Source organism: Amphibalanus amphitrite, unplaced genomic scaffold (assembly GCF_019059575.1).
Source record: "Amphibalanus amphitrite isolate SeventyFive unplaced genomic scaffold, NRLGWU_Aamphi_draft 000143F_arrow, whole genome shotgun sequence".
Lineage (NCBI taxonomy): Eukaryota > Metazoa > Arthropoda > Thecostraca > Balanomorpha > Balanidae > Amphibalanus > Amphibalanus amphitrite.
This window is the reverse complement of record NW_024881638.1, coordinates 774836-795828: the sequence shown is the minus strand read 5'-3', so window position 1 is coordinate 795828 and position 20993 is coordinate 774836. Positions and strand designations below refer to the sequence as shown.

The following is a 20993-nucleotide window of genomic DNA, read 5'->3' as shown; positions in this document are numbered from 1 at the left end:
ACATCCTCAGCGAAGGCCGCCCGCTTCGACAGAGCCGGGCAGAGGATTGTACGGAGTTTTTAGAGGCACCGACGGCGGAGACGGGATGAGCATCACTACGGTCGTGACGAGCACCGAGTACCGAGTGTAGAGCAGAAATCACCACACACTCGGTAGACCGCTCATAGTGGTTTGTGCAATACGATTCGGTTCAATACGGACATGGTGAGGTCGCAGAGACAAGAGAAGAAATCGAACTGAAGCAAGTGGTGGATCGGAGTCGAATAGTTTCTGATACTGGATCGGGAACATGCGGGAGTGATACGGTAGGGATGACCGAGGTCGACAGGGTTGATAGGAAATACTGACAGGGGCAGCAGTACCTACAGAACAACCAAAGCAAGGCCAAACGAGACATATATTCGACAGAACACTCCAAACAGCAGACCCAGCGAGCGCATCACGTCCAAGCCAAGCTCGTGGCCTAATCTGACCCAGACCTATCAACTCCATCCCATCATTGGCGGGTCGAGGACATTTCCCATGCGAAAGCTCGACTATCGCGGACACTATCCCGATGGCCAAACACCGGGTACAGACCAACGTCTGTCCCTGCAGGGCCAGGACCGGTTTGCCGGTTTTCGGAGCCGGAACTGGCCGGATCGTTGGCGCCAACTCTGAAGGCCGACAGGGCCAACGGCCATCCAGCCTTCAACGACGACCACCGACCGTTAGCGGGCCGGGTAGCGGAGGGCATCGGAGGGTTAGGGGGCTAAGACCCCGACCAAGAGACACCTACGTCCGACGCCATGCGCGAGATGCACAGGCGGCCTCTTTTGACAGGGTTTACTGCAGAATGAGAGTTGGTTCATGCATGCGATCCAAGAGCTTTGAAGGTGATTAAAACTCACGAAGAGCAGAGCTTTGGCTTGAGGATGCAGTTTTGTGAGGAGCTTTCAGCTAAATATGGAACAGCTAGGCGAGGATCACGCTGAGCCGGAGGCGGGAACCAGTCTTCTGTTCATCTGTTGTTCTGATCCGCCAGCCTCCTTCAAGGCTAGGAAACACAAACTGACTTATTGGGACAGCAATTTTCTTCTAATACTGATCTCGCAACAGAATACGACGTTGCAGACGATTGTCGGTTGAACGATCACCCAATCACCTCAGCAGACATGGTCAGTCACACGGGTATAAAGTTGTGAGTTGCGTATGCGAAAGGCACGAGGAAGCGAAGCCGATTTTCCGCGGGCAATGAGCCAGCATCGTTGACTTCATGGTCGAATTTTAATACTGAGGCAAAAGAAAAGGCCTGCTTGAACTGCGCAGTTCCACATATTTCTGACCTACGCCTAAAAATCTGAACCAATCTGCAGCTGTAAGCCGCAACCCTTGCTCTTCCTGTTTTGCAAAATCAAAGCAAAAAGCTGTAAAATGTAGTCATGATCGTCTCATTAAGACGAGATTATCTGCGAAAGCTGGTCAAGTTTCTATGTAAAACGTGTAATTCACCCAGACATGATAAACGGCTTTGACTAAGGTAAACATTCTAATGACACGGCGATAAATATACATACTAGGAAGTAGGCGATAAATGTACTAGGAAGTAGGAATTAGCCAAGGCACCGGATGAAATATGAAAAAAACGACGCATAAAAGCAGACTGGAAGTAAAACAATAATTCTAAAGCTCACAACTTAGAACACTGAACGCCGAGCACTTTGAACCTAACTTAACAATCGTAGATAAGCGTAACGCCAAAAACCCAATAGGACTTCGCCAAAATTAATCCTCAGCCACTTTCCCGAAAGCATGTCGAATCCTCAAACAGCTTCATCCAACGTCCAGTGGCGGCGGAACAGCTTCAATTAAGGGGGGGGGGGGGGCGGGCACTGCCGACATTTGGTCCCATTCTTTCCATGCATGCCGATAGTTAAAAAGCCAAAATCAAATGGGGGGGGGGCACGGTGCCCCGGTATCCCCCCCCGTTCCGCCGCCTATGCCAGCGTCTGATATACATGTTTCCAGAAGAGCAAGCAAAGCTTCACATTTTCGATAACAGCCTGAATTACCGCTTCTTTTTTTTCACTGCGCGGCGTCACTGTCGGTCGCTCAGCCTGCGTTACACAGACGCAGTAAGATGCGTATTGGAAGTAAAACGATTATTCTAAAGCTCACAACTTAGAACACTGAACGCCGAGCACTTTGTACCTAACTTAGCGTAACGCCAAAAACCCAATAGGACTTCGCCAAAATCAATCCCCAGCCACTTTTCCGAAAACATATCAATCCTCAAACAGCTTCATCCAACGTCCAGTGGCGGCGGAACAGCTTCAATTAAGGGGAGGGGGGGGGGGGGCACTGCCGACATTTGGTCCCATTCTTTCCATGCATGCCCATAGTTAAAAAGCCGCCATGCGTAAGACTAAGGCCCTGGGCATCTCGGTCCACGCATCACCCGTCCACTGCTGCCACCGCTGCGTACCTCTACCACGAACACCACTGGCGCCAGAACGCGACCTTGTGGTAACCCGCGAGCGGACAGTTCGAGCGAGTAACGGTGCACCGCTCTGAAGTCATGTCACCCCGATCAGCACCAGTTGCAACGGGATAAGATAGGCGTCGGTCCCCTTCATGCATCATGCAGGGATATGTAAGGGGAGACGTTTGCTGCGCTCGACATGACACAGGTCGATGTCAGCGAAGGGGCGGTGCATGTGACTAGCGCTGGTGAGGGTCTGTTCCACTTTGGTCACAGTATCAGTCAGCTCGGTAGATTGGTCGGGTTGGTGGTTTATAAAACGCTTGCACAGTTGCAGGCCGACGATGCAAGATTACTTGCGCCTATGTGGCTATGGAATTGACATGAACCGTTGATCCGTGCAATGTGAAGATAGCCGGAGATACTGAATAAAATTTCGCCATTAGTGGTTGGAGCTCTCAAAACGTTATAAACTGCTTCATGTTGTGTGTGGTAAACGTGCCCGGTATAAAACCGTTAACACTTTGTCAGACGAGAACTCACTGCTTCTAACAAATATTTATCCCCAGTCCCCTGGGGGCAACACAGCAAATGTCCCGACCTGAATGTACGCAAGCTGCCCGCACTATACGCACATCCGCCCGCAGATGTCTGCGCAAGTGCCGGCCTTGAACGCTGGGGTCGGTAAGCCGCACGACGTCTCGTTTGCAGCAGAGCCTGGCAAACGCGACAAGCTTGTATAGAAGCGGCCAGTCGCCATCTGGGGCAAAAACTTAAGGTCGGGCTTTTTGCAGACTTCTGCACGATTGCATCTGCAGACTGTAACGTCCAAAAGCGGCTCTTGTATTTCCTGGTTGTTCAGCTTTTGGACTGAAGTTTATGTTACAGCACTCATGGGTTTTCCAAATCGGGTATGATTCGGTGGCATGGATGCAGCGATATGTTGCGTGATAAAACTTCAAATACCTTCTTTGAACACATTTTACTGCTGCTCGCTGGATATGCCAGATCTATAGCGTGCAAGGTCTTAAATCCCCGTACAATGAACAGAAATGCAAGCAGTTCCAAAAACCTAATGTTTACTACGGACAACAAAAATTGGCTCCGGATCCGCACTACCACCTTGGTGTACCTACAGAAAAACATACATTAAAACTGTCGCATTTGGCTAACACCACTGTCGCGACTTCCGACGGTTTGAGCCCTGCGTACAGTCCGACACGATGTCAAATCCACTGCTAGAAGGGACAACGCCATGCTAGCTGACGTTACCTTCACATGAGATGAGTTCAGTTATCTGATGCACCAGGCCAAGCGCACGCACATTCACTGTGGGCTCACCAAATACGGATTGTAGATCTCCCTCTGTGAAGCTGTATGTCTCAGAAATTAAGGGGATAATCCCGCTGCAAAATCCAACAAACGCACTCACTTCGACCTCTTTGGACACGATATGACGTGACGTGCGTCGGAGAACCGTTACAGACGACGCCTAAAAAACTTAACATCTCATACAAGGGGTCTCATTTCAACAGAGGGCATCGACCGAGGCCGAGCAGCTCAACCACAAAGGACAGGGTTTAGCAGGACTTGAGCTGCTTGTGACGCGAGGGCCAACCCTACCGAACCGTTCATTTGGCATTTCGCACCATCCTTCCCTGAGCCGTGCATGACCGTAAATACAGCTGCGAGCTGCCCAAGTCAGCGGGTTTCCCGGATACCCCGGCGCTCCAGTTTCCTGAATAGTTTTCTGTATTGTGAGGCATTAATGACGCACCTACCACAGCGTGGGTCTCAGACATCCCCTGGTGCCGTGGCTTACGGACTGCCGCCGGTATTTGGGAAGTTCTGAAGGTCACCACGCTTCCATTGGCGCACCATAACCCGTTATTGTCATCCAACGTGTGTTCACCGACTGACGGGGCGCAGTTGTGGGCGTTTACTGCGGTCTAGGACACTTCCTGCCTTTGTGTGCTGGCGGTGCGCGGTGTCCTTTCACCGTTCCCACTGTATTTGGGGTGTTTGAAATGTCCTCTGCCGCAGTGACCCCCTGATCCCTGCAGCTTATCCGCTATGTCGCCCCAGGCGACAAACGGAATCCGCTTCGTAAAAGTGATGAGCTTTTTACGATCATGGCCCTCATAATCTCATCAGTAGCTGCTACGACCTGTCATAGTTACAAGCGAAGGAGAAAAACAATCAACTTATATGTGTTTATTGTCTGTTGTATTTGTACATAACAATCATTCAAGAGTGCTCACGAAATGCAATGAAGATCCACCCTACATCATTCAGGCACACAGGCCCTGGGCTGACATTCCGACACCCAGCCAAGCATGAACCTACGACACGCCAAACACCAAAATGAAGGCACATGCCAGTCCGAAACTGGCAACATGTATCATGAACATCACTTTTCCTCGCGTTTGCCTTGGTTCGTTCCTACAAGCGCAAAAAGGCAGAGTGTTTCACACCACAAAAAGCATCACAGCTCGACAGCAACTGGTTGCGGGGACCTGCTCCACTGAATCTACAGGTTGGTGGTAAGCCATCGCTCAACCACCGGCGGCAGTCATGAAGGACGGCCCAAGAAGAGTCGGAAACCACAACACGACGCCTGCGCCCTTGCAAGGCGCGCACCATCAGGAGAGCAGAGACATCAGGAACGTGTTCACCAGCTGGGGATGCCGAAGCGCTCTATCCTCTTGTCCTGCTCGGTCAGATCCTTCTGCACCTTCTTCCGCATGTAGAAGATGGGACAGTCCCGGCTGTGGACAAGAGACGAAATGAGATTGCAGTGTCGCGATGCCTTACCACAAGACATTGGAGCGAAGGGTACCATGAGCAATGATCACCATAGGTGGTTGTCTACTGTCTAGCTCAACATGCATTATCTACTTCATGGTATGCTTGGCACAGCTGTACAGGATAAGAAGAAAAACCGCGTGGGAAAGAGCGCTGATAAGTAATGAATGAGCTATGTCTTTGTTTGCGCTCACGCAATACCACTTCGATAAGGAACTTTTGGTGATTACCAACAAATACAAGGCAATTAACTTCAGAACATGGAACCCAACACGCAAGCCGCTTGCTTGCATCACCTTTGACCGCTAGATATGAGGAGGAAGGACGCGGGGTAACTAGGCCATGCATTTCACAAGGACTGATCGCAAGTTTTCACTCACGTTTCACACGCATCGGTAACGTCAGGTGGCTCGCATTCGACGCAAAAATGTGCACGAAGCAGAACTAGGTCTTGTTTATAGATAGCTTCGGTGCATATAAGTGTACATTTCCGGCCGAAATTCAGGCATGCGATCGAACCAATGCATGGGAGCCAGCACCTTAGAACACGCACATGCTAATCTGGGGAACAACTCGAACTAAGGCTAACCACAGCAATACGTTGATAAGCGGTATTTATAACAGGCAATTATACCCAGATGAATATCAGACTATTCGGGTGACCATGGACACCGGTAACTGTGGTGACATGAACAACATCTGGCTTAAAATAGAACCCACCCGAAGCTGAATGGCAGCACACAATGAATACAACTACTGGCTATTGACTAAACTAAAAGGAAAACCCTTTAACACAACATAAGTCAGGATAGTACTCACCTTTACGGATGATGATGACGGTCCGGATTAAGGGATCATTTAAAGGGAAAATATGAATAAAAACTCACTAAACTTGTACTTAAAGCCGAATATGTTCCGGGACAAAAAAAAAAACGCAATCGGGCAAACGAATATTAAAAACAATGATGAAGTAATGAAAATTATTGTATTTAGCTATCGCTAGAGAACTACGGATGCATGTGATGTTAATTTCATCAGATACGATCAAATGGAATAAAAGAACATCTGGCATCTTGTTAGGACGAAGGGACGTTATCAATACGTCGAAGGCATCGGTTGAAATCCGGCATTTCATAAAATACACCCCATCCCCACCGCCACCTCTACGAGTATACATCCAGAGGGAAGGGAAGGGAAAAGGAGGCAAGAACGCCCAAGTGCACGACAAGTAAAGTTGATATAAATTATTTGCCTATGTCAGCTGCACATATTTAGTAAGCCGCTTAGCGGCATTCTCTTCTTCAGCGTCTAGAGAGAAATGTACATATAGAGCACAGACTGAAGCGGACTAAGCAATCCACATTCCTTACATCCCTTTTGGAATACACCTATTCTCGAGAGAAGGAGGGATCTGTCCGATGGTAGCACCGCTTCAATAGAAGCGCCCCCTCTCGTCTCTCCCAGTTACGGTCGATCCTCCCTTCTCTCTCCTTTCTCTCTCTATCCTCTCCCCGTCTCTCACCTGGTACAGATAACCTCTTCATGAAGACTGCCCTGACAGCGCTGACACTGTGTCCACAGCCGGCCGAACTTGGCCTCCAGGGCTGACAGAGCCGTCATCTCTCGCTGGTAGATCTCACCCTCCTTCTCCTGAAAAGTTGAAGATATAAGGGTGTCCGTCAAAATTCGTGGAGATATGCTGTCCCACGATTTCAATAATGCCTCACGTCAATAAATGAGCTTATTTCAGCGTAACACGGGTCCGTACGCGAGATTTGGACATTCGATTGAAGAAAAAAAAAATCATTGAAAAGGCAACAGCAAAGTGGCAAAAAAATTGGACATCTTTCCAAAACCGTGCTTTTGTGTGCCTATGTATTTTAGCTTGTCCCACAACCTGGGAAAAAAATCTACAGCGCTGCTGTGTAGTTATTTTTAGAGATAATTGAGCGCGAGGGAGCGTTGTGAATAGCAAAAACATTGAAATTTCTCTTCATGGCTCTTATTTTTTGGTTATACAATTTAGCAAAACTGCACAACGCAAAAACGTCTGTCCCACGGTTTTTGGCAATTTTTTTTTCCTGGGTCACGTTTGTTTCTGGGTCACGGTACTTAGCTCCTCATTCAAAGCATTACGGACCGGGTAAGCAGGGTCTGCAGACTTGCATATGGTCCTATCCCGCGAAGGCGCAGAAAGCGGGGGCGGAAACTGAAAACTGTCAGTTGGGCTGGGCGAGCCCAGGGGAAATCATCTCCTGCGTGCCATAAGATTTCTTTATTCTGGGTCACACGCCCTTGTGGCTTGTGGCTGGTAAGTGTCGAAAAGAATCACAGTGTCGTGTTGCTGCGTGCTCAGGTACCTACTCAAGATAAGATGCACTTGGAGATTAGTATTCGATAACAAACTTGCCATATTCGGAAAACTGTAAAAACCATTCCCCTGGGTCACGCATTTTTTTTTTCTTCTGGGTCACGAATTTTAGCGTGACCCAGGAAAAAAATCGTGACCCAGAAGAGAAATTCTGCCCACCTACATCATCAAGACATGCAAGTCTTTCCGCCTACGTGTGGAGAAGGTCATTGCCGATAAGGGGGTTATATCGCGCATGAGGTGAGTGAACGTATCTGGTTTGATAATGCGTGACCCAGAAGAAAATTTTATTTTTTCTGGGTCACGGACCATTTTACGCGCATGCGCAATTGCATTTTTGAATAATTTCAACTGTGAACAGCCTAGGGTGCATGGTTTATGAAAAGGTAATGATTTCTAGGAAATCAGTTGTGGGACAAATATCGACCCAAATCTCCACGAATTTTGACGGGTACCCATAAAACAAACTCAGGGCACGGTCGGGACCTGGTAAATGAAGCCGACGAGGCCGCCCGCACACCAGAAAGAACATCTCACTTATCACTACTTGAGAAAAAGTCACATTTACGTCATTTGAACAAACGAGACCTAGTACTTGCCCAAGTCATACTGAATTCATAAAACCAAAAATCTAAGAACATTGATTATTTCAATTAGCTACGCGCCATAACTTCGCTTCATTATCCACGCATGAAATGTCACAGGTATGCTACCGCCGCATTAACGACCTATACCCATTCGAATGAATCTCAAACGCAAAATATCATAGCTGTAGGGACCTCAGTGTAAAGCGGTCCTCATAAGGTGGTCCATGCATTACCCTAGCGTTCCACAGTGCCAGAGCGATAAACCACTAAAACGACAACCGTAGGCAGCAGAGTAGCTACTAATCGCATTGCGATTTGGAGTAATCGCATCAGAACCCTCGCATGCACCCAGTGTAGGTTACCTTGCAGTAGGGGCACACCGCCTGGGTTTCATCCTTCAGCACCGTCTTGCAGCCCAGGCACTGGGCGGCCTTCTTGGTAAAGGCGAACAGAGAGCCCGCCTTGGAGGTAACCACTTTCTTTGTGCGCGTGTGCTCACCCTCTGTGAACGGAAAAAACGGAACATGGTATTAGCGGGCTGGGCGCAAGAGATGAGGTTTGAAACATGACAGTTTGGGCGGTTTGAGGCATAATGTGAAACTCGACTTACATACCATGATGTCTACATAAGATGTGGTATCATACATGTTATGGTATATTTAAAGGAGAGAAAAAAAGTCATAGACATGGTTCGTCTGAAAGCTCTGTAGGTATGCCATTTGTGTGATACTATCCCACCTCCATGTTGCACGTTACGTGTGATTTTAGTCACCGACAAACGGAAATCCTACCACAGAAACACGCTTTAGGAAAGCCGCGTCAAAGTGACATGAGACAAATACAGCTTAAAACTTCCTCCGGTAGTGACCTAAGCTTTTTTTCCCGGCGATTCCGTCGCCGTTACTCACTGAGCAAGATCGACTCGGCCTTGTTCTCTCCGAGGATGGGCTCGAAGATGCGCAGCAGCGGCTTGCTCAGCTGGTTCTCCAGGTAGTACTGACAGTCGATCGGCACACTATTCTCCAGCACGTAAATCGGGTCCTGGAACATACACACCGGGACGGTGATACATGAACGCAAGCTAAAAGTGTCATTGTTCCTTGATGAACATTGTCCAGCTCTAAGGCAGACTATCATTTTTCTTCTTCTTGTGAATGCCTTATTTAATTGTAAATAAAAAGTGTCGAATAAAAATATTCACTAAATCTGATGTCAAACTCCGAAGCTTTCAGAGGAAAAAGTTCTTTCAGAGTCCAATGGCACAAGGTCCCCGACTAACCGTCCGAACTCACGCCGGGGCCGCGGCTTACAAACGTACAATCAAGTCATATTATCAACCCGTCGTGTTAAAGTACACGAGATACCCTCTCAAGTAACACCAAAGTAACAATAATTCTTTGCAAGATCACTGTCAACTCGCGACCATCACACACTACACATGGCACCAGATTCTGAGGAATTACATCGCTTTTGGGAAAACATGAAGGCACTTGTTTGCCCACTCCTAGGTGTGAAACCGGTCGACAGACCCGTCCTACATTCTTTGCGAGGCATGTGTAGAGCTCGTGCTCCAGTCTGGGCCGCTCGTATCACGTCTAATTTCGCGCAGTATCATGGGCTCCGTGGTGCCCTCCCCCCCCCCGAGGTGAGAAAATAACTCAACCAAGGCCGGCTCAGACTGAACCAATAACCCCTAAGGTCCCCGACATTTGGTCTCTAAAAAGGATCAAAACAAAACGTGACATTTATCCTACACATCTCCATTTTGTAGACAATCCAGCATCCCGACGCGATGACCGCGGGTGGTCGCAAATAAGAATCAAACCACATCACGTCATCCCACACTCCAGATCCAAGCCCCATATCCCCTCCACCACTACATTGTTCCAACCCGGATCACTCACCTCAGCCTTATCATAGGCGGGCGTGTTCTTGGGTGCCGCGATGATCACATAGGGCACACGGTCGCCGAGTTTGGGCGCGTTGCCCGGGTCTCGCTTCTTCATCTTGTTGGCCAGCTGGACGTGCGCCTGCTTGGCGCTATAGTCGGCGTCCGTCTTGGTGAGCTCCTTGCTGATGACCAGCTGGCTGATGTCGATTCGGTTGCAGAGCAGGTCGGAGATGACCTGCTTGGCGTGGTCCACGGCGCCGTCCGGGTCCCTGGCGGGGCGGAGAGATGTGGTTTGGTCAGATGGTATTGGCGAGGGGCTGAATATTTCGTGCTTTGATGTTATAAAAAGCTGGCAGTCCCGCAATGTGAAGTGCTGGAGCCGTAAAGATTCTAGCAGATACAGTCCTATAAACGCGGAGAAAAAGCAGTCAATCTTCGCATTTCATAAGACACATAATTTCTGTCACAGTAGGGATAAGACATGAGAGTAAGTTCGTTAATACAGACGTCCGACAACCGAGGTACGGAAGTCTTAAAAGTGCACATAAAAACGCCCTACACAGATTCACAGCCACTAATTCCGTGCCTCACCACGCCACCTATCGGTCGTTCAATAGTGAGCTCGCCAAATCAATCACCCCACCTCCGGTCCTTTTTCATCTCAGGACCTCATTATCTCCTCAGTCCTAACCAGGGCTGCGGAGTCGACCTCGTTCGGAGTCGACAGTTCAGACCGGAGTCGGAGTCGAATTTGGAAGCCGGAGTTTCAAAGCGGAGTCGGGGTATCGAAAATCCATCAGCTTCACAGACCTGCCAAGGCTGCTGAGTAGGAGCAATACAAAATCCATCCATTCCGCAGCCTTGGTCATAACAACACAGCACCCACCACCGCCCGTCCAGCGCTCACCGTTCGATGAGCAGCTTCTGCAGACAAACGTTGATGAGGTTTCCCAGCAGGGGGCAGTTGTCACGGCGTACCGTCTCGATTCCCTTACAGTCCATCTTGTCGTGAATCTCAGGTCGTGTGAAGTACAGACCAGCGTAGCGCTTCTTGTTGATCAGCAGGTACGGGAAGTATACCTGAAAGAGAGCGGAGCTGACTGAAGGCACGAGCATCTAGCTTTCGAACTTTGTCATCGTGGCAGGTTGACTACAATGATATAACTTGACCAGCCTACGTAGGAGAGACAGACAAGCCACAACAGGAAACGAGATAACCGATTAATCAGAGAAAGCGACACCTTTAACAGCTTTCAGGGTATTTAGGGTATTTATCCATCGTATGCATAAACAGATTAAAATTAACCAGCACTAAGGCATCTGCCAGACACGGTTGATACGATGCTCAACAACTGAATATCACCGTTCAATGAACGACAACAAAAAACAAGGTGATGGTCAAATGTAATAGAACGTTTTTTTTTTTGTACGTCCGCTGTGTTGCAGACACAACGCAGACACACAGACATACCTTCTCGAACTCGAGTTTGATGGGGTTGACGAACTTCCCCGAGACGAAGGCGGCCGCCTCGTTTCCCAGTTCCATGGCATCTTTGACAGTACTGACTCCGAACCGAACCATCACGGAGTCGGTGTCACCGTAAATCACCTGAGCGGAGTCAGAGAGTCGGGTCACCGTAAATCACCTGAGCGGAGTCAGAGAGTCAGATGACCGTAAATCACCTGAGCGGAGTCAATCAAACTCAGACGTAATCGGAATTAACACCACTGCGTCCTGTCACCAACAACTCGCCTGAGGTACAAAAATGACTGAATGCTATGCCTATTTTGAAGTTGCACTGCAAAATCATCTAGTGGAACGACATACAGGATGTTTCACTAAAAGTGTCAAAAAGTAAAAGGTCATAATGCACATAATAACAATGTTTTCTAAGGAAATTTGCATATCATTTCATCCGCAATTGTTGGACATTTGAATATATAAAAACGATATCACCGTCACTCGAACCTATTCCACACATCTGCCCCTTCTTTTGATGCACCGTTTCGGCACGTGTCCGGAGGTGCCTCACAGCCCGTTTTCATCTTCAGCGTCCAGACTGTCGGCAAAGCCTTGAATTGTGCTCTTCAGCTCCCGAAGTGATGCGACTTGAGTTTTCCTCAGCTCTGCGAGGGCTACTGAGTCACTGACCAAACCAGAGGCTTAGCGGTGACAGATCGGGGCTTCGCGCTGGCCAGGGGCGGGCGGCGAGGCAGCTGATTATTCGGCCCAGGAGCTTCTGGTCCAGTCAGTTCCTGGTGGCTACAGCCGTTACAGTGGTTGATTTTAATAACTTGTAAGGCCCTGGCTATTTCTGATGTTGGAATTAGCTTCTTGTTATCTTCAAAGGCCCTCAAAAAGACCCTGACCTTCTCAACGGTTTCCGCCGAGAGGTGGGGGCAACCCCGCCTTTTTTGGACTGGAACCGGCATCGAAGGAACCCTTTTAAACCTCTCAACAAGCCCTTTGGAACTTTTATAATCTGGAACGTAGCGAGGTGAGAGAGTAAAAAGTTTCCTGAAAAGTCGGCATACGGTTTCAATGTTTCTGATGGCACCAAATGTACATAAGTGTAATTCATCCCTCCTGTTGCGGTGTAAATAACCTGTTCTTGTTCTGCATAAGGAAAAAATGACTAGTAACTTTGGCCTCCTGCCCTCGCTCCGTACGAGTGTAAAATATATCTTAAATGGATAAATAATAAATGTCCAAAAATTTGCAACAAAGCCACGTGCGCAGCCACGTGATTTGCATATTCTATATATCTTTAATAGGCATTTACTTTTTGACACTTTTAGTGAAACACCCTGTAGGTACTAAATCACATAGTGGAGGGAAACATAACACGGGGGAAACAAAGCACCCACCACCGGGTGTTTTGTTCCCCGGTCAGGTGAAAATGACTTGTTCGCCTGTGTTTTATTGCAATATTAATCAACAACTAATAAGCATTCCCGTGAGCCCTTACACCTGACCGCAAATGCCAATGACACAAACACCGAACCCAATGATCACTCTAGCGGCAGTCAGTGGATCCGTTTTTCCTGGTGATGCGCGGCCCCCGTCCTACCTTGGCGTCGTGTTTGTAGCCATTGGCGATGTTGTAGCGCTTCTCCACCTCCTCTTTGGTCTTTTCGATCATCATGCGTCCGAAGGCGGTGACGCTCTGCGAAATCTCCAGACAGGGCAGCTTGCCGACCGTGGCACCCGTGAAGCCGTATACAGAGTTGGCGCTGATCTACCAGGGTTCAGAAGCACGGATAATGTCACGGTTCAGGTAACGACTATCATCTCGAGGGGCGAGAAACATTGTCAGCTTCAACAGGGAAACATACCGAGCTGTGCATCAGTAAACAACGAACCGAGTGTGATTGACAAAGCCAAAACAACATAAGCGAACAATCGAGCTCGGTATTCGATAATCTTCGGCGGCTCTTACAAACCGCGCTGACGGTCTTCTCGTACCTACCTTCAGGGCCAGCTGCCTGCCATCCAGCACCTGCTTCCGTAGCGGGTCCGTCTCCTTCTTCAGATCGCCCTTGGCCTTCTTTCGGGCCGCCAGTAGCTCTCGGAGAATTTCCGGCAGCAGACCCGGCCGCAGTGACGGCTTCACAAACAGGTTTCCAGAAGGCGTCTTGATGTACTGGTCTGGCTTCAGGCTGTGGGAGGAATCAGCAGTTGTTAGAGTACAGAGGCTATCGGAGAGACCAGGCAAAACGCAGGGCTGAGACGGATGGACATTGGACATGCCTCTGGGGTGAAGAGTGCTGGCGCGGGTAGCTGAGAGAGGAACAGGTCAAACAATCATAAGGGAGGATGGATATAATACATAATTGAGTGAAAAGCGACTCGCAGGATAAATGGAATCAAGTCCGAATTTTTACCATCTGTCAGATTGAAGGGGATGAGATGAGATCAATAATGTAAGCGTCCCCGAGATTTTAAGACTATACAACTGTAAGAGCCAGATACGCAGTAGGTACTTGCACGAGCCAGCGACGCAGTAAGATACCGCAAGAGTCAGTGAGGTCGACTGGTGTTGAATGTTTGCATCGAAGCGGCTATCCGTGCAACGCAGCTGACACAAATAACACCGTAAGGAGTCCCCTGGCTAACCGAACAGCGCCGTCGATAAACATAGACGACGCTCCTTCTAGAGGCCATCACAAACACAGGGCGACGGGGCGAAGCCGGCGCCGCGCAGTTGATCGGCGACTGTCCTCAGAGCAACACTGCATTGTCCCGTGACTTCGATCAGAGGTTCAACATGCGCTTCAAGCTGGTGCTGGCCGTGCTGGCCACTGTGTTGCCGGACATAGTCCAGTGCAGCGGCCCGGGACCCTGGCGGAACTTCAACGAGCCGTCCAACATTGTCGGTACCGGCGGGAGTTTTTCTGACGCCACCGCTGTCGAGTCGTTTCCGGATTCGCTCACTGCGATGCTGGAGGAAATAGCTAAAGTTCAGCAGCAGATGGCCAGCCGGATGAAAAGCGTCGAGAGAGTCCTATCCCGAGAGCTGAGCGCTCTGTCTCAATGTGCCTGCAGTGGCCATCGATCGACACCAGTGCTCAGCAGTCGCTGTGAGACCCATCTCGACTGTTCCAGTCGTCTCGAGGGCTCCGTCTGCTCCGCTCGAGGCATCTGTGTCTGCGACCACGGCTACTGGACCGAGGAGAACGTGTCGTGCCACCGAACGGTGGGTGAGACTAGCGCGTGCCAAGACGACAGACAGTGCGCTGGTGAGCTCGTCTGCTACCGCGGACAGTGTTCCTGCCCAGTGACGGACATCGGGCAGTACCAATATCGGCTGGCCGGGGGACCGCACTGTCGACGGGGCCGGGTGGAGTTGAGCTATAAGCGCCGTGCCTGGGGTCTGGTCTGTGATGACTATTGGGATCAACCAGATGCCCATGTACTCTGCCGCTCCTTGGGGTTCGAGTCCGGAGCCGCTCAAATAGAAGCTACACAATATGGCGGAGAAGATAACTTTTACCTTGACGACTTGAAGTGTAATGGAACGGAGAGCAGCCTCATAGAATGCCGGCAAAACACATGGGGTAGTGAAAACTGCGAAGCTGATGAAGTAGCGGGCGTCATATGCCACATTAACAATATTCCATAATCAACAGGACTAGCCAGCGGATTCCGACACAAGCTCCGGTTCACGTAACATCACCCGACGCATTTATAACTAGTAGAGACGTAGAGTGAGCATCGCTTTTTAACAGATCCAGACCAAATTTTTAATACCTAGACCAAGTGGGAAGAGTGCTGCGCTAGAACAAAAAAGTGCCTTGGTGGTCAACGAACAGGTATTCTTCACTGACAGATTTATTGTCGGGCTGGTCCAGCCCAGAGAACAAAAAGCGCTGACGGGATTTCGCGCAGTATTAACAGTTAACACACGCTGAAGTTCGTGCGAGTTGTACGACCCACACGGCTTTGCGTGGCTATTGTACATCAAGTCTCGTCCTGAATCATTGCCGGCCATGCGCCGCCCTAAAAATGAAACCGTTTGAAACGTGCCACCGCCACGGGTACAGCTGTGCTTGAATGGTCCAGCTTCTGACTGAATGTCGCAAGACAGCTGCTCCCATACTCGTAAAGGGCAGCCGATCTGTGACATTCACTGACACACCAAGCGTCTATGTGCTTTTGTAGTGTATGTATTAGTGATGCCTAGTTGCCTATGCTTGTTCGCCATGTTGGGGCCGCAATAATAGCCATTTTGTGTATAAAACACTTCACTTCATGAGCGCTGTCTGACAGGATCTTGATGCGATGCTCAACAAACTGTATAGCGCAAATATCAGTAATGGTCACAACTTTCAAATACGTTTTGTTCAAGTTATTACAGTCCCCTGAGGTGGGGCGGGGGCGTGGGTGGGGGTGGGGGTGGGGGTGGGGGGGGGGGGGGGTGGGGTGGGGTGGGGGGTGGGGGGGGGGGTGGGGAAGTTGACAGCAGTCGTGGAGCCCTCACAATTGCAGAACAGATTATACATGCACAGAAAAAAGGGGGCAGTGGAAGCCTCAGTAAAGAGTGGACGAAGGGTAGACAGAAAATCGGTGGTCGGGAAACTGCCTCAGTTGAGTTTGTGCTCAGCGGCGGCTCTACGACTCTGTTTGTCGGAGCCAGCCTCACCAGTTAGCACTGACATCATCGGCCGTATATTCGGAGACTGGGAATGACGTCATAGGTTTACTTCAGAGGTGTCATGGGTTCGCAATATCAGAGAAGCCTGCCAGGGCTGCGAAGTCGGAGTCGGCCGGAGTCAACAGTTCTGACCGGGATCGGAATCGGAGTCAATTTTGGAAACCGGAGCCGGAGTCGGAGTCACCGATAATCCATCGACTCCGCAGACTTGGCAGGACTGCGGAGTCGGAGTCGAAAGTTCTACCCCGAGTCGGACTCGGAGTTGGTTTTTGGAAGTCGGAGTAGGAGTCGGAGTCACCGAAAATTCATCGACTCCGCAGCCCTGCCTGACACACAACTGAACAGCGGGGTACTGTCTGGTCAAACATGGCGTACAAATAGATTCCTCTCAACATAGCATCGGTGATACACAGTACACACTCAAAGTCATGGTCCAAAAAACCCTCGTCTTCTTTAAAAACGAAAACAACTCCGTTCAATACAGTCCGCGGTACACCCTACATGCATGAAAAACCCATACTTACCCGTACTTGTCGATGTCCTTGGGCTCCAGTAGCGAAGTGTAGCAGAGGTTATGCGCCATCATGATGCTCGGATACAGACTGCTGAAGTCGAGGGTGGCGATGGGCACGTCATAGTAGCCCTTGCGCGGCTCGATCACAGTAGCTCCTTCAAACGACTCGCCGGTGTCACCGCCCTTGTTTTCATACACGGGCATCACCAACCCCTGCTGCCGCGCCTGTGGGGGTAGATCGGGAGGGAGAGTTTGACACAGGTGGCACGAGAGTGGCCGACAACGGATCCGCAGCCCACTGACGGGGCAGGAAGGAGTTCGATGAGCGACATGGCCGTACGGGGCAGGTAAACAAGCAGCCGCGGGACAGGGACAGGAAAATAGAGTCAGTGAACAACTAGCAGCACCTGAGGGCACGGGCAAGAAGAGCGGAAATGTCCGAAAATTCACGGAGCTGAAAAGTGGTAGGTACAGTCTTCCACGAAGCCCGACGAATCCAAGTCCTCTCACCTTTCTCAGCAGCTGTGAGACAACCTTGATCTGCTGTCCGCGCGTTAGTAGGAAAGACATGGGCACGCCCGTGACGCGCGCCATCTCCATGTAGTTGATGACACACATCAGCTTGTCGATCAGCTTCAGCGGCAGGTAGGCGTCCTTCAGACAGTACACTGCCAGCCTGTGGAGCACACACTCATGGTGAAAGACCGTCTAAAGACTGTTGTGTCAAACGGTAAACCCTGTGGGGTACACACTGGTGTAACTAGATTTCTTGTCTGTGTAGGTATGGGTGGAGGCTTATTGGGGAATACCGAATGTGGAGCTTAGTTGGAGGTGATAGGGTAGGGTATAAAGACACGGCCAATCTTCTCAGTGTTCAAAGCTACTCGCGGGAGACCAGCATTCGTAAGAAGTTAGCAGGTTTCATGCATATTAACGCACAATTAATATCAAACGCCGAAGATACGTTACGTTTTCATAAAATATCTAACCTGATTCCCCAGCACCATTGCCACCTACCGAGCCACATAAACGAAGAACAGCATTCATTACAAATCGTCACCTCCGTTTCTCATCCAGGCAATACTAGCCTCTTAAGCTGGAACAGAGAGCACTAATTCGCATGCCACAGCGACAGCGGAAGGACCGGGAGGAGGGCCAGCTGACCTGCGCCGAGTGTGGGCGTCTCCCTCCTGCAGCGTGCTGATCATGTTGTGGTGCACGTCCTCCTTCTGCTCTTGTAGAAAGTGGAACGATACGGCGTTCAGCGAATAGGAGCGCAGCTTGTACTCGCGGCGGAGGAACTGAAATCAGAGTGCCGTCATCAGAGTGCCGCACTGTGTCAAGGGAATGACGAGAGGGTCACTGCATTTTGAGTGACGAAGAATGCGCAGCTCAGTGCACACCTTTTACCTTCTAAAGACCAGTCAAACTGAGTGCAAGTTTGACCTAGGGACGAGATGACAGATCAATAAATATGATGCCAAAAACACGAGGAGGTATGCTCACAATCTTATTGCGATTGCATTTACAACCCTACTACAGACTTCAAATGACACACCAAAATATAAAGTCATGTCAAATAAGGAGCCAACGACAATGCCCCAGTCGCAGGGGTGGGGGTGGGGGTTGGGGGGGTTGGGGGGGGGGGGGGCTCGCTCACCATGATGAGGTCGAACTGTGTGCGACCCTCGGTGTTGATCGTGTTGCTCTCCCGCTTGCCCATCTGCTTGCTCTGTAAAACCGTAGTCTTCACCTCGGTCCTATGACGACAAAATTCCATCAGTTTTACAATGCTTGAAGCTATGAAACATAATGCGCTGTCTACACAGAACATAAGTTTATGATCGAAGAAGTACCAGTTTCGAGATTAATGAAAGCCATAACATGTGAACCCATCAGTTTATAGCAGTGGACAGGAGTGTGGGTCCACCGTTCTCTGGGAGCTGGATCACTGTCAGAATAATAACGACATCCACATTCTAAGGCGCATGAGCTAATGCAATAACAAAACACGCTACCATACTACTGACCTCCTGCCGCGAATCCTGCCCAAAAAGGGGAAGGTGGCCACCTTCAGAGCCTTGGCCCGGTTGATGAGGTACGGCAGGTCAAAGTTGTTGATGTTGTAGCCGGTGATGATGTCAGGGTCCACTTGACGAATGAAGTCCGCCCAGTCCTGGACCGAAGAATAAATGCATATGAATGACACTCTATTCATAATACAGAAACAAAGAAAGAACGTTACCCGGAACGACACACTCATGCAGCTGATTACGGAGCGAGCGAAGCGAGCGGAGTCTCATACTGAATTAAGGGAAAATCCTGAGTATGAGCGGCCGGCCGGCCGGCCGGTCGGCCGTGGGGACGCTCTTCATAAGCTAATATCTTCGGAACGGGACATCCGATTGACAAGCGGTCTTCTTTACTGAATGTCACTTGGACGTAAAAGTTCTGTGGTGTGATGGCCACCATGCGTTCTTGCCAACCACCGCACGTGGCGCGTGGTAAAGTTGGACATTTTTTAAGAACCCCTAAAATTGCAACCTCAATAACGGCACAACGGTTGGGCCGATTGAATTGAAACTCGGTACACAGTTAGGTCTCCATCAGATAATTCATCTGCATGTGTTAAGGTTGGGGTGCTACAGCACGTGCGCACGTGCAGGGGGCGCTCCCAGATCTCGAGAACGGCTGGGCCGATTGCGCTCAAATTTAGTACACGGTTGGGGACCAGTTAGTAGGGTGCCGTGCAAAAGTCAGTTTGGACCCCGCGCTTGCACGTGCGCACGTGCAGTGTGCCGCTTCCAGATCTCGAGAACGGCTAGGCCGATTGCGCTGAAATTTGGCACATCGCTAAAGACCGGTTAGTAGGGTGCAGTGCACAAGTTAGTTGGAGGTACCCCCTAGCAATTTCGCACGTGCAAGGCCCATCCTCTTGCTCGCTCCGTTGGTCGCCCAAAAGGCGTTTTACTGGTAACATAGTTACTCTAGTTGAACAATACGCCCCCAAATTTAGCCGGGATAAATATATAAAAGAATCCGGGCCCAACCTAAACCCATCCTTACAAATACCCTTCTGACCCAGCAAGGTCTATGGGAATACGGACTAACCAAATATTTAGTAGCTGAGAGGCCTCGAGTCCCGGGCTGACCTTGTGCGATTGGTTGACCAAACAGAGTCCAAACTTGGTCCAAACCAAGTCTGACAGACCTAACAAACCCGTCACCGACTGACCCTGAGCAGGACGCCCTCGTCTTCATAGCTGCGTACGTCGGAGCCCACGACGGGCGCGCACGACTTCAGAGTGAAGATGTTGCGGATGAAAGGATCCTTGTCCCCCTGGTTGATGACCATGTTGGCGATCTGAATGACGGCGTCCTTTTCCGGCTCCGGAAATATACCTGTGGGTGACGGTCAGGTGATATAAGGATAATAAATCTAGCCACTGACAGGTCAATGCACGCAAAATGGCTTGATGAAATTGACTGGTGGACCAAGTTGTGAGTTGACTGAAAAAAGTTCGTTGGTGTTTGTGGAACGTTTAAAAAATACGATAAATAGGTATAACTTCTAAATAAATTTTCGATATTTAAATGACAAAGCCCTTTAACGTGGACGCTGGAGATCACAGAAACACATGCAGGAAACTAAGAACTGTATTATTTGGGGAAGCTCTCATAATTCTATGACACTGGCTAAACAAAGACGCGTTCTTCAGCACGGTCATGGTAGTAAATACACCATCTAGCACAACACAAAAAAAGTATTGTAGTGAGTTTCATAAAATGCATGCACATTCACGTTAGGATATCATTGAAAATAAGTGGGCATTTTGGTGCGGCCATCAACACTAAGGCACTTTGAGATGGTACAGGTGTTTGCTATGATCACACAAAAAATCCTAGTGAGGGAAACATAAACGCACATCACAATCAAAACATACTGACACTTAAACTTCTCGTTGGAGCCAGCTGTGATGGAAGGATGGAAGAGAAAATAGTCAAACACTTATGAAATATCCAACCTAGCTAATCATTGAAGCAAACAACACAATGAACTGACTTTTAATCAACCGCTCATCGCTAGCGGCAGCTCGACCAACCTCAAGGATAGGACAGCAAATCAGACGGATTCCAGCCGTCACTTCCCGATAAGTCAGTCCGACAGAAGCTTTCCAAGTATCTGGCCAGTCACTTTCAGCAACCCAG

The 20993-nt window shown here is 49.6% G+C and overlaps 1 protein-coding gene across 10 annotated transcripts in view; it reads right to left on the bottom strand.

Moving 5' to 3' along the window:
* Positions 1 to 4660: 4660 nt before the first annotated feature.
* LOC122382625 (DNA polymerase delta catalytic subunit-like) overlaps positions 4661 to 20993 on the bottom strand; it is a 31269-nt gene continuing 14936 nt past the window's right edge. For all 10 annotated transcript variants that reach the window (XM_043368192.1, XM_043368195.1, XM_043368197.1 and 7 more), the window contains 15 exons: positions 20020 to 20186; positions 18815 to 18960; positions 18445 to 18544; positions 17949 to 18085; positions 17295 to 17460; positions 16795 to 17009; positions 13586 to 13775; positions 13187 to 13354; positions 11587 to 11724; positions 11023 to 11195; positions 10129 to 10384; positions 9133 to 9265; positions 8587 to 8726; positions 6789 to 6916; positions 4661 to 5229 (listed from right to left, as the gene is read on the bottom strand). In XM_043368192.1, coding sequence (XP_043224127.1) covers positions 5133 to 5229; positions 6789 to 6916; positions 8587 to 8726; positions 9133 to 9265; positions 10129 to 10384; positions 11023 to 11195; positions 11587 to 11724; positions 13187 to 13354; positions 13586 to 13775; positions 16795 to 17009; positions 17295 to 17460; positions 17949 to 18085; positions 18445 to 18544; positions 18815 to 18960; positions 20020 to 20186 — 2354 coding nt within the window. In that variant the 3' untranslated portion in view covers positions 4661 to 5132. The remainder of the gene's footprint in view (positions 5230 to 6788; positions 6917 to 8586; positions 8727 to 9132; positions 9266 to 10128; positions 10385 to 11022; positions 11196 to 11586; positions 11725 to 13186; positions 13355 to 13585; positions 13776 to 16794; positions 17010 to 17294; positions 17461 to 17948; positions 18086 to 18444; positions 18545 to 18814; positions 18961 to 20019; positions 20187 to 20993) is intronic.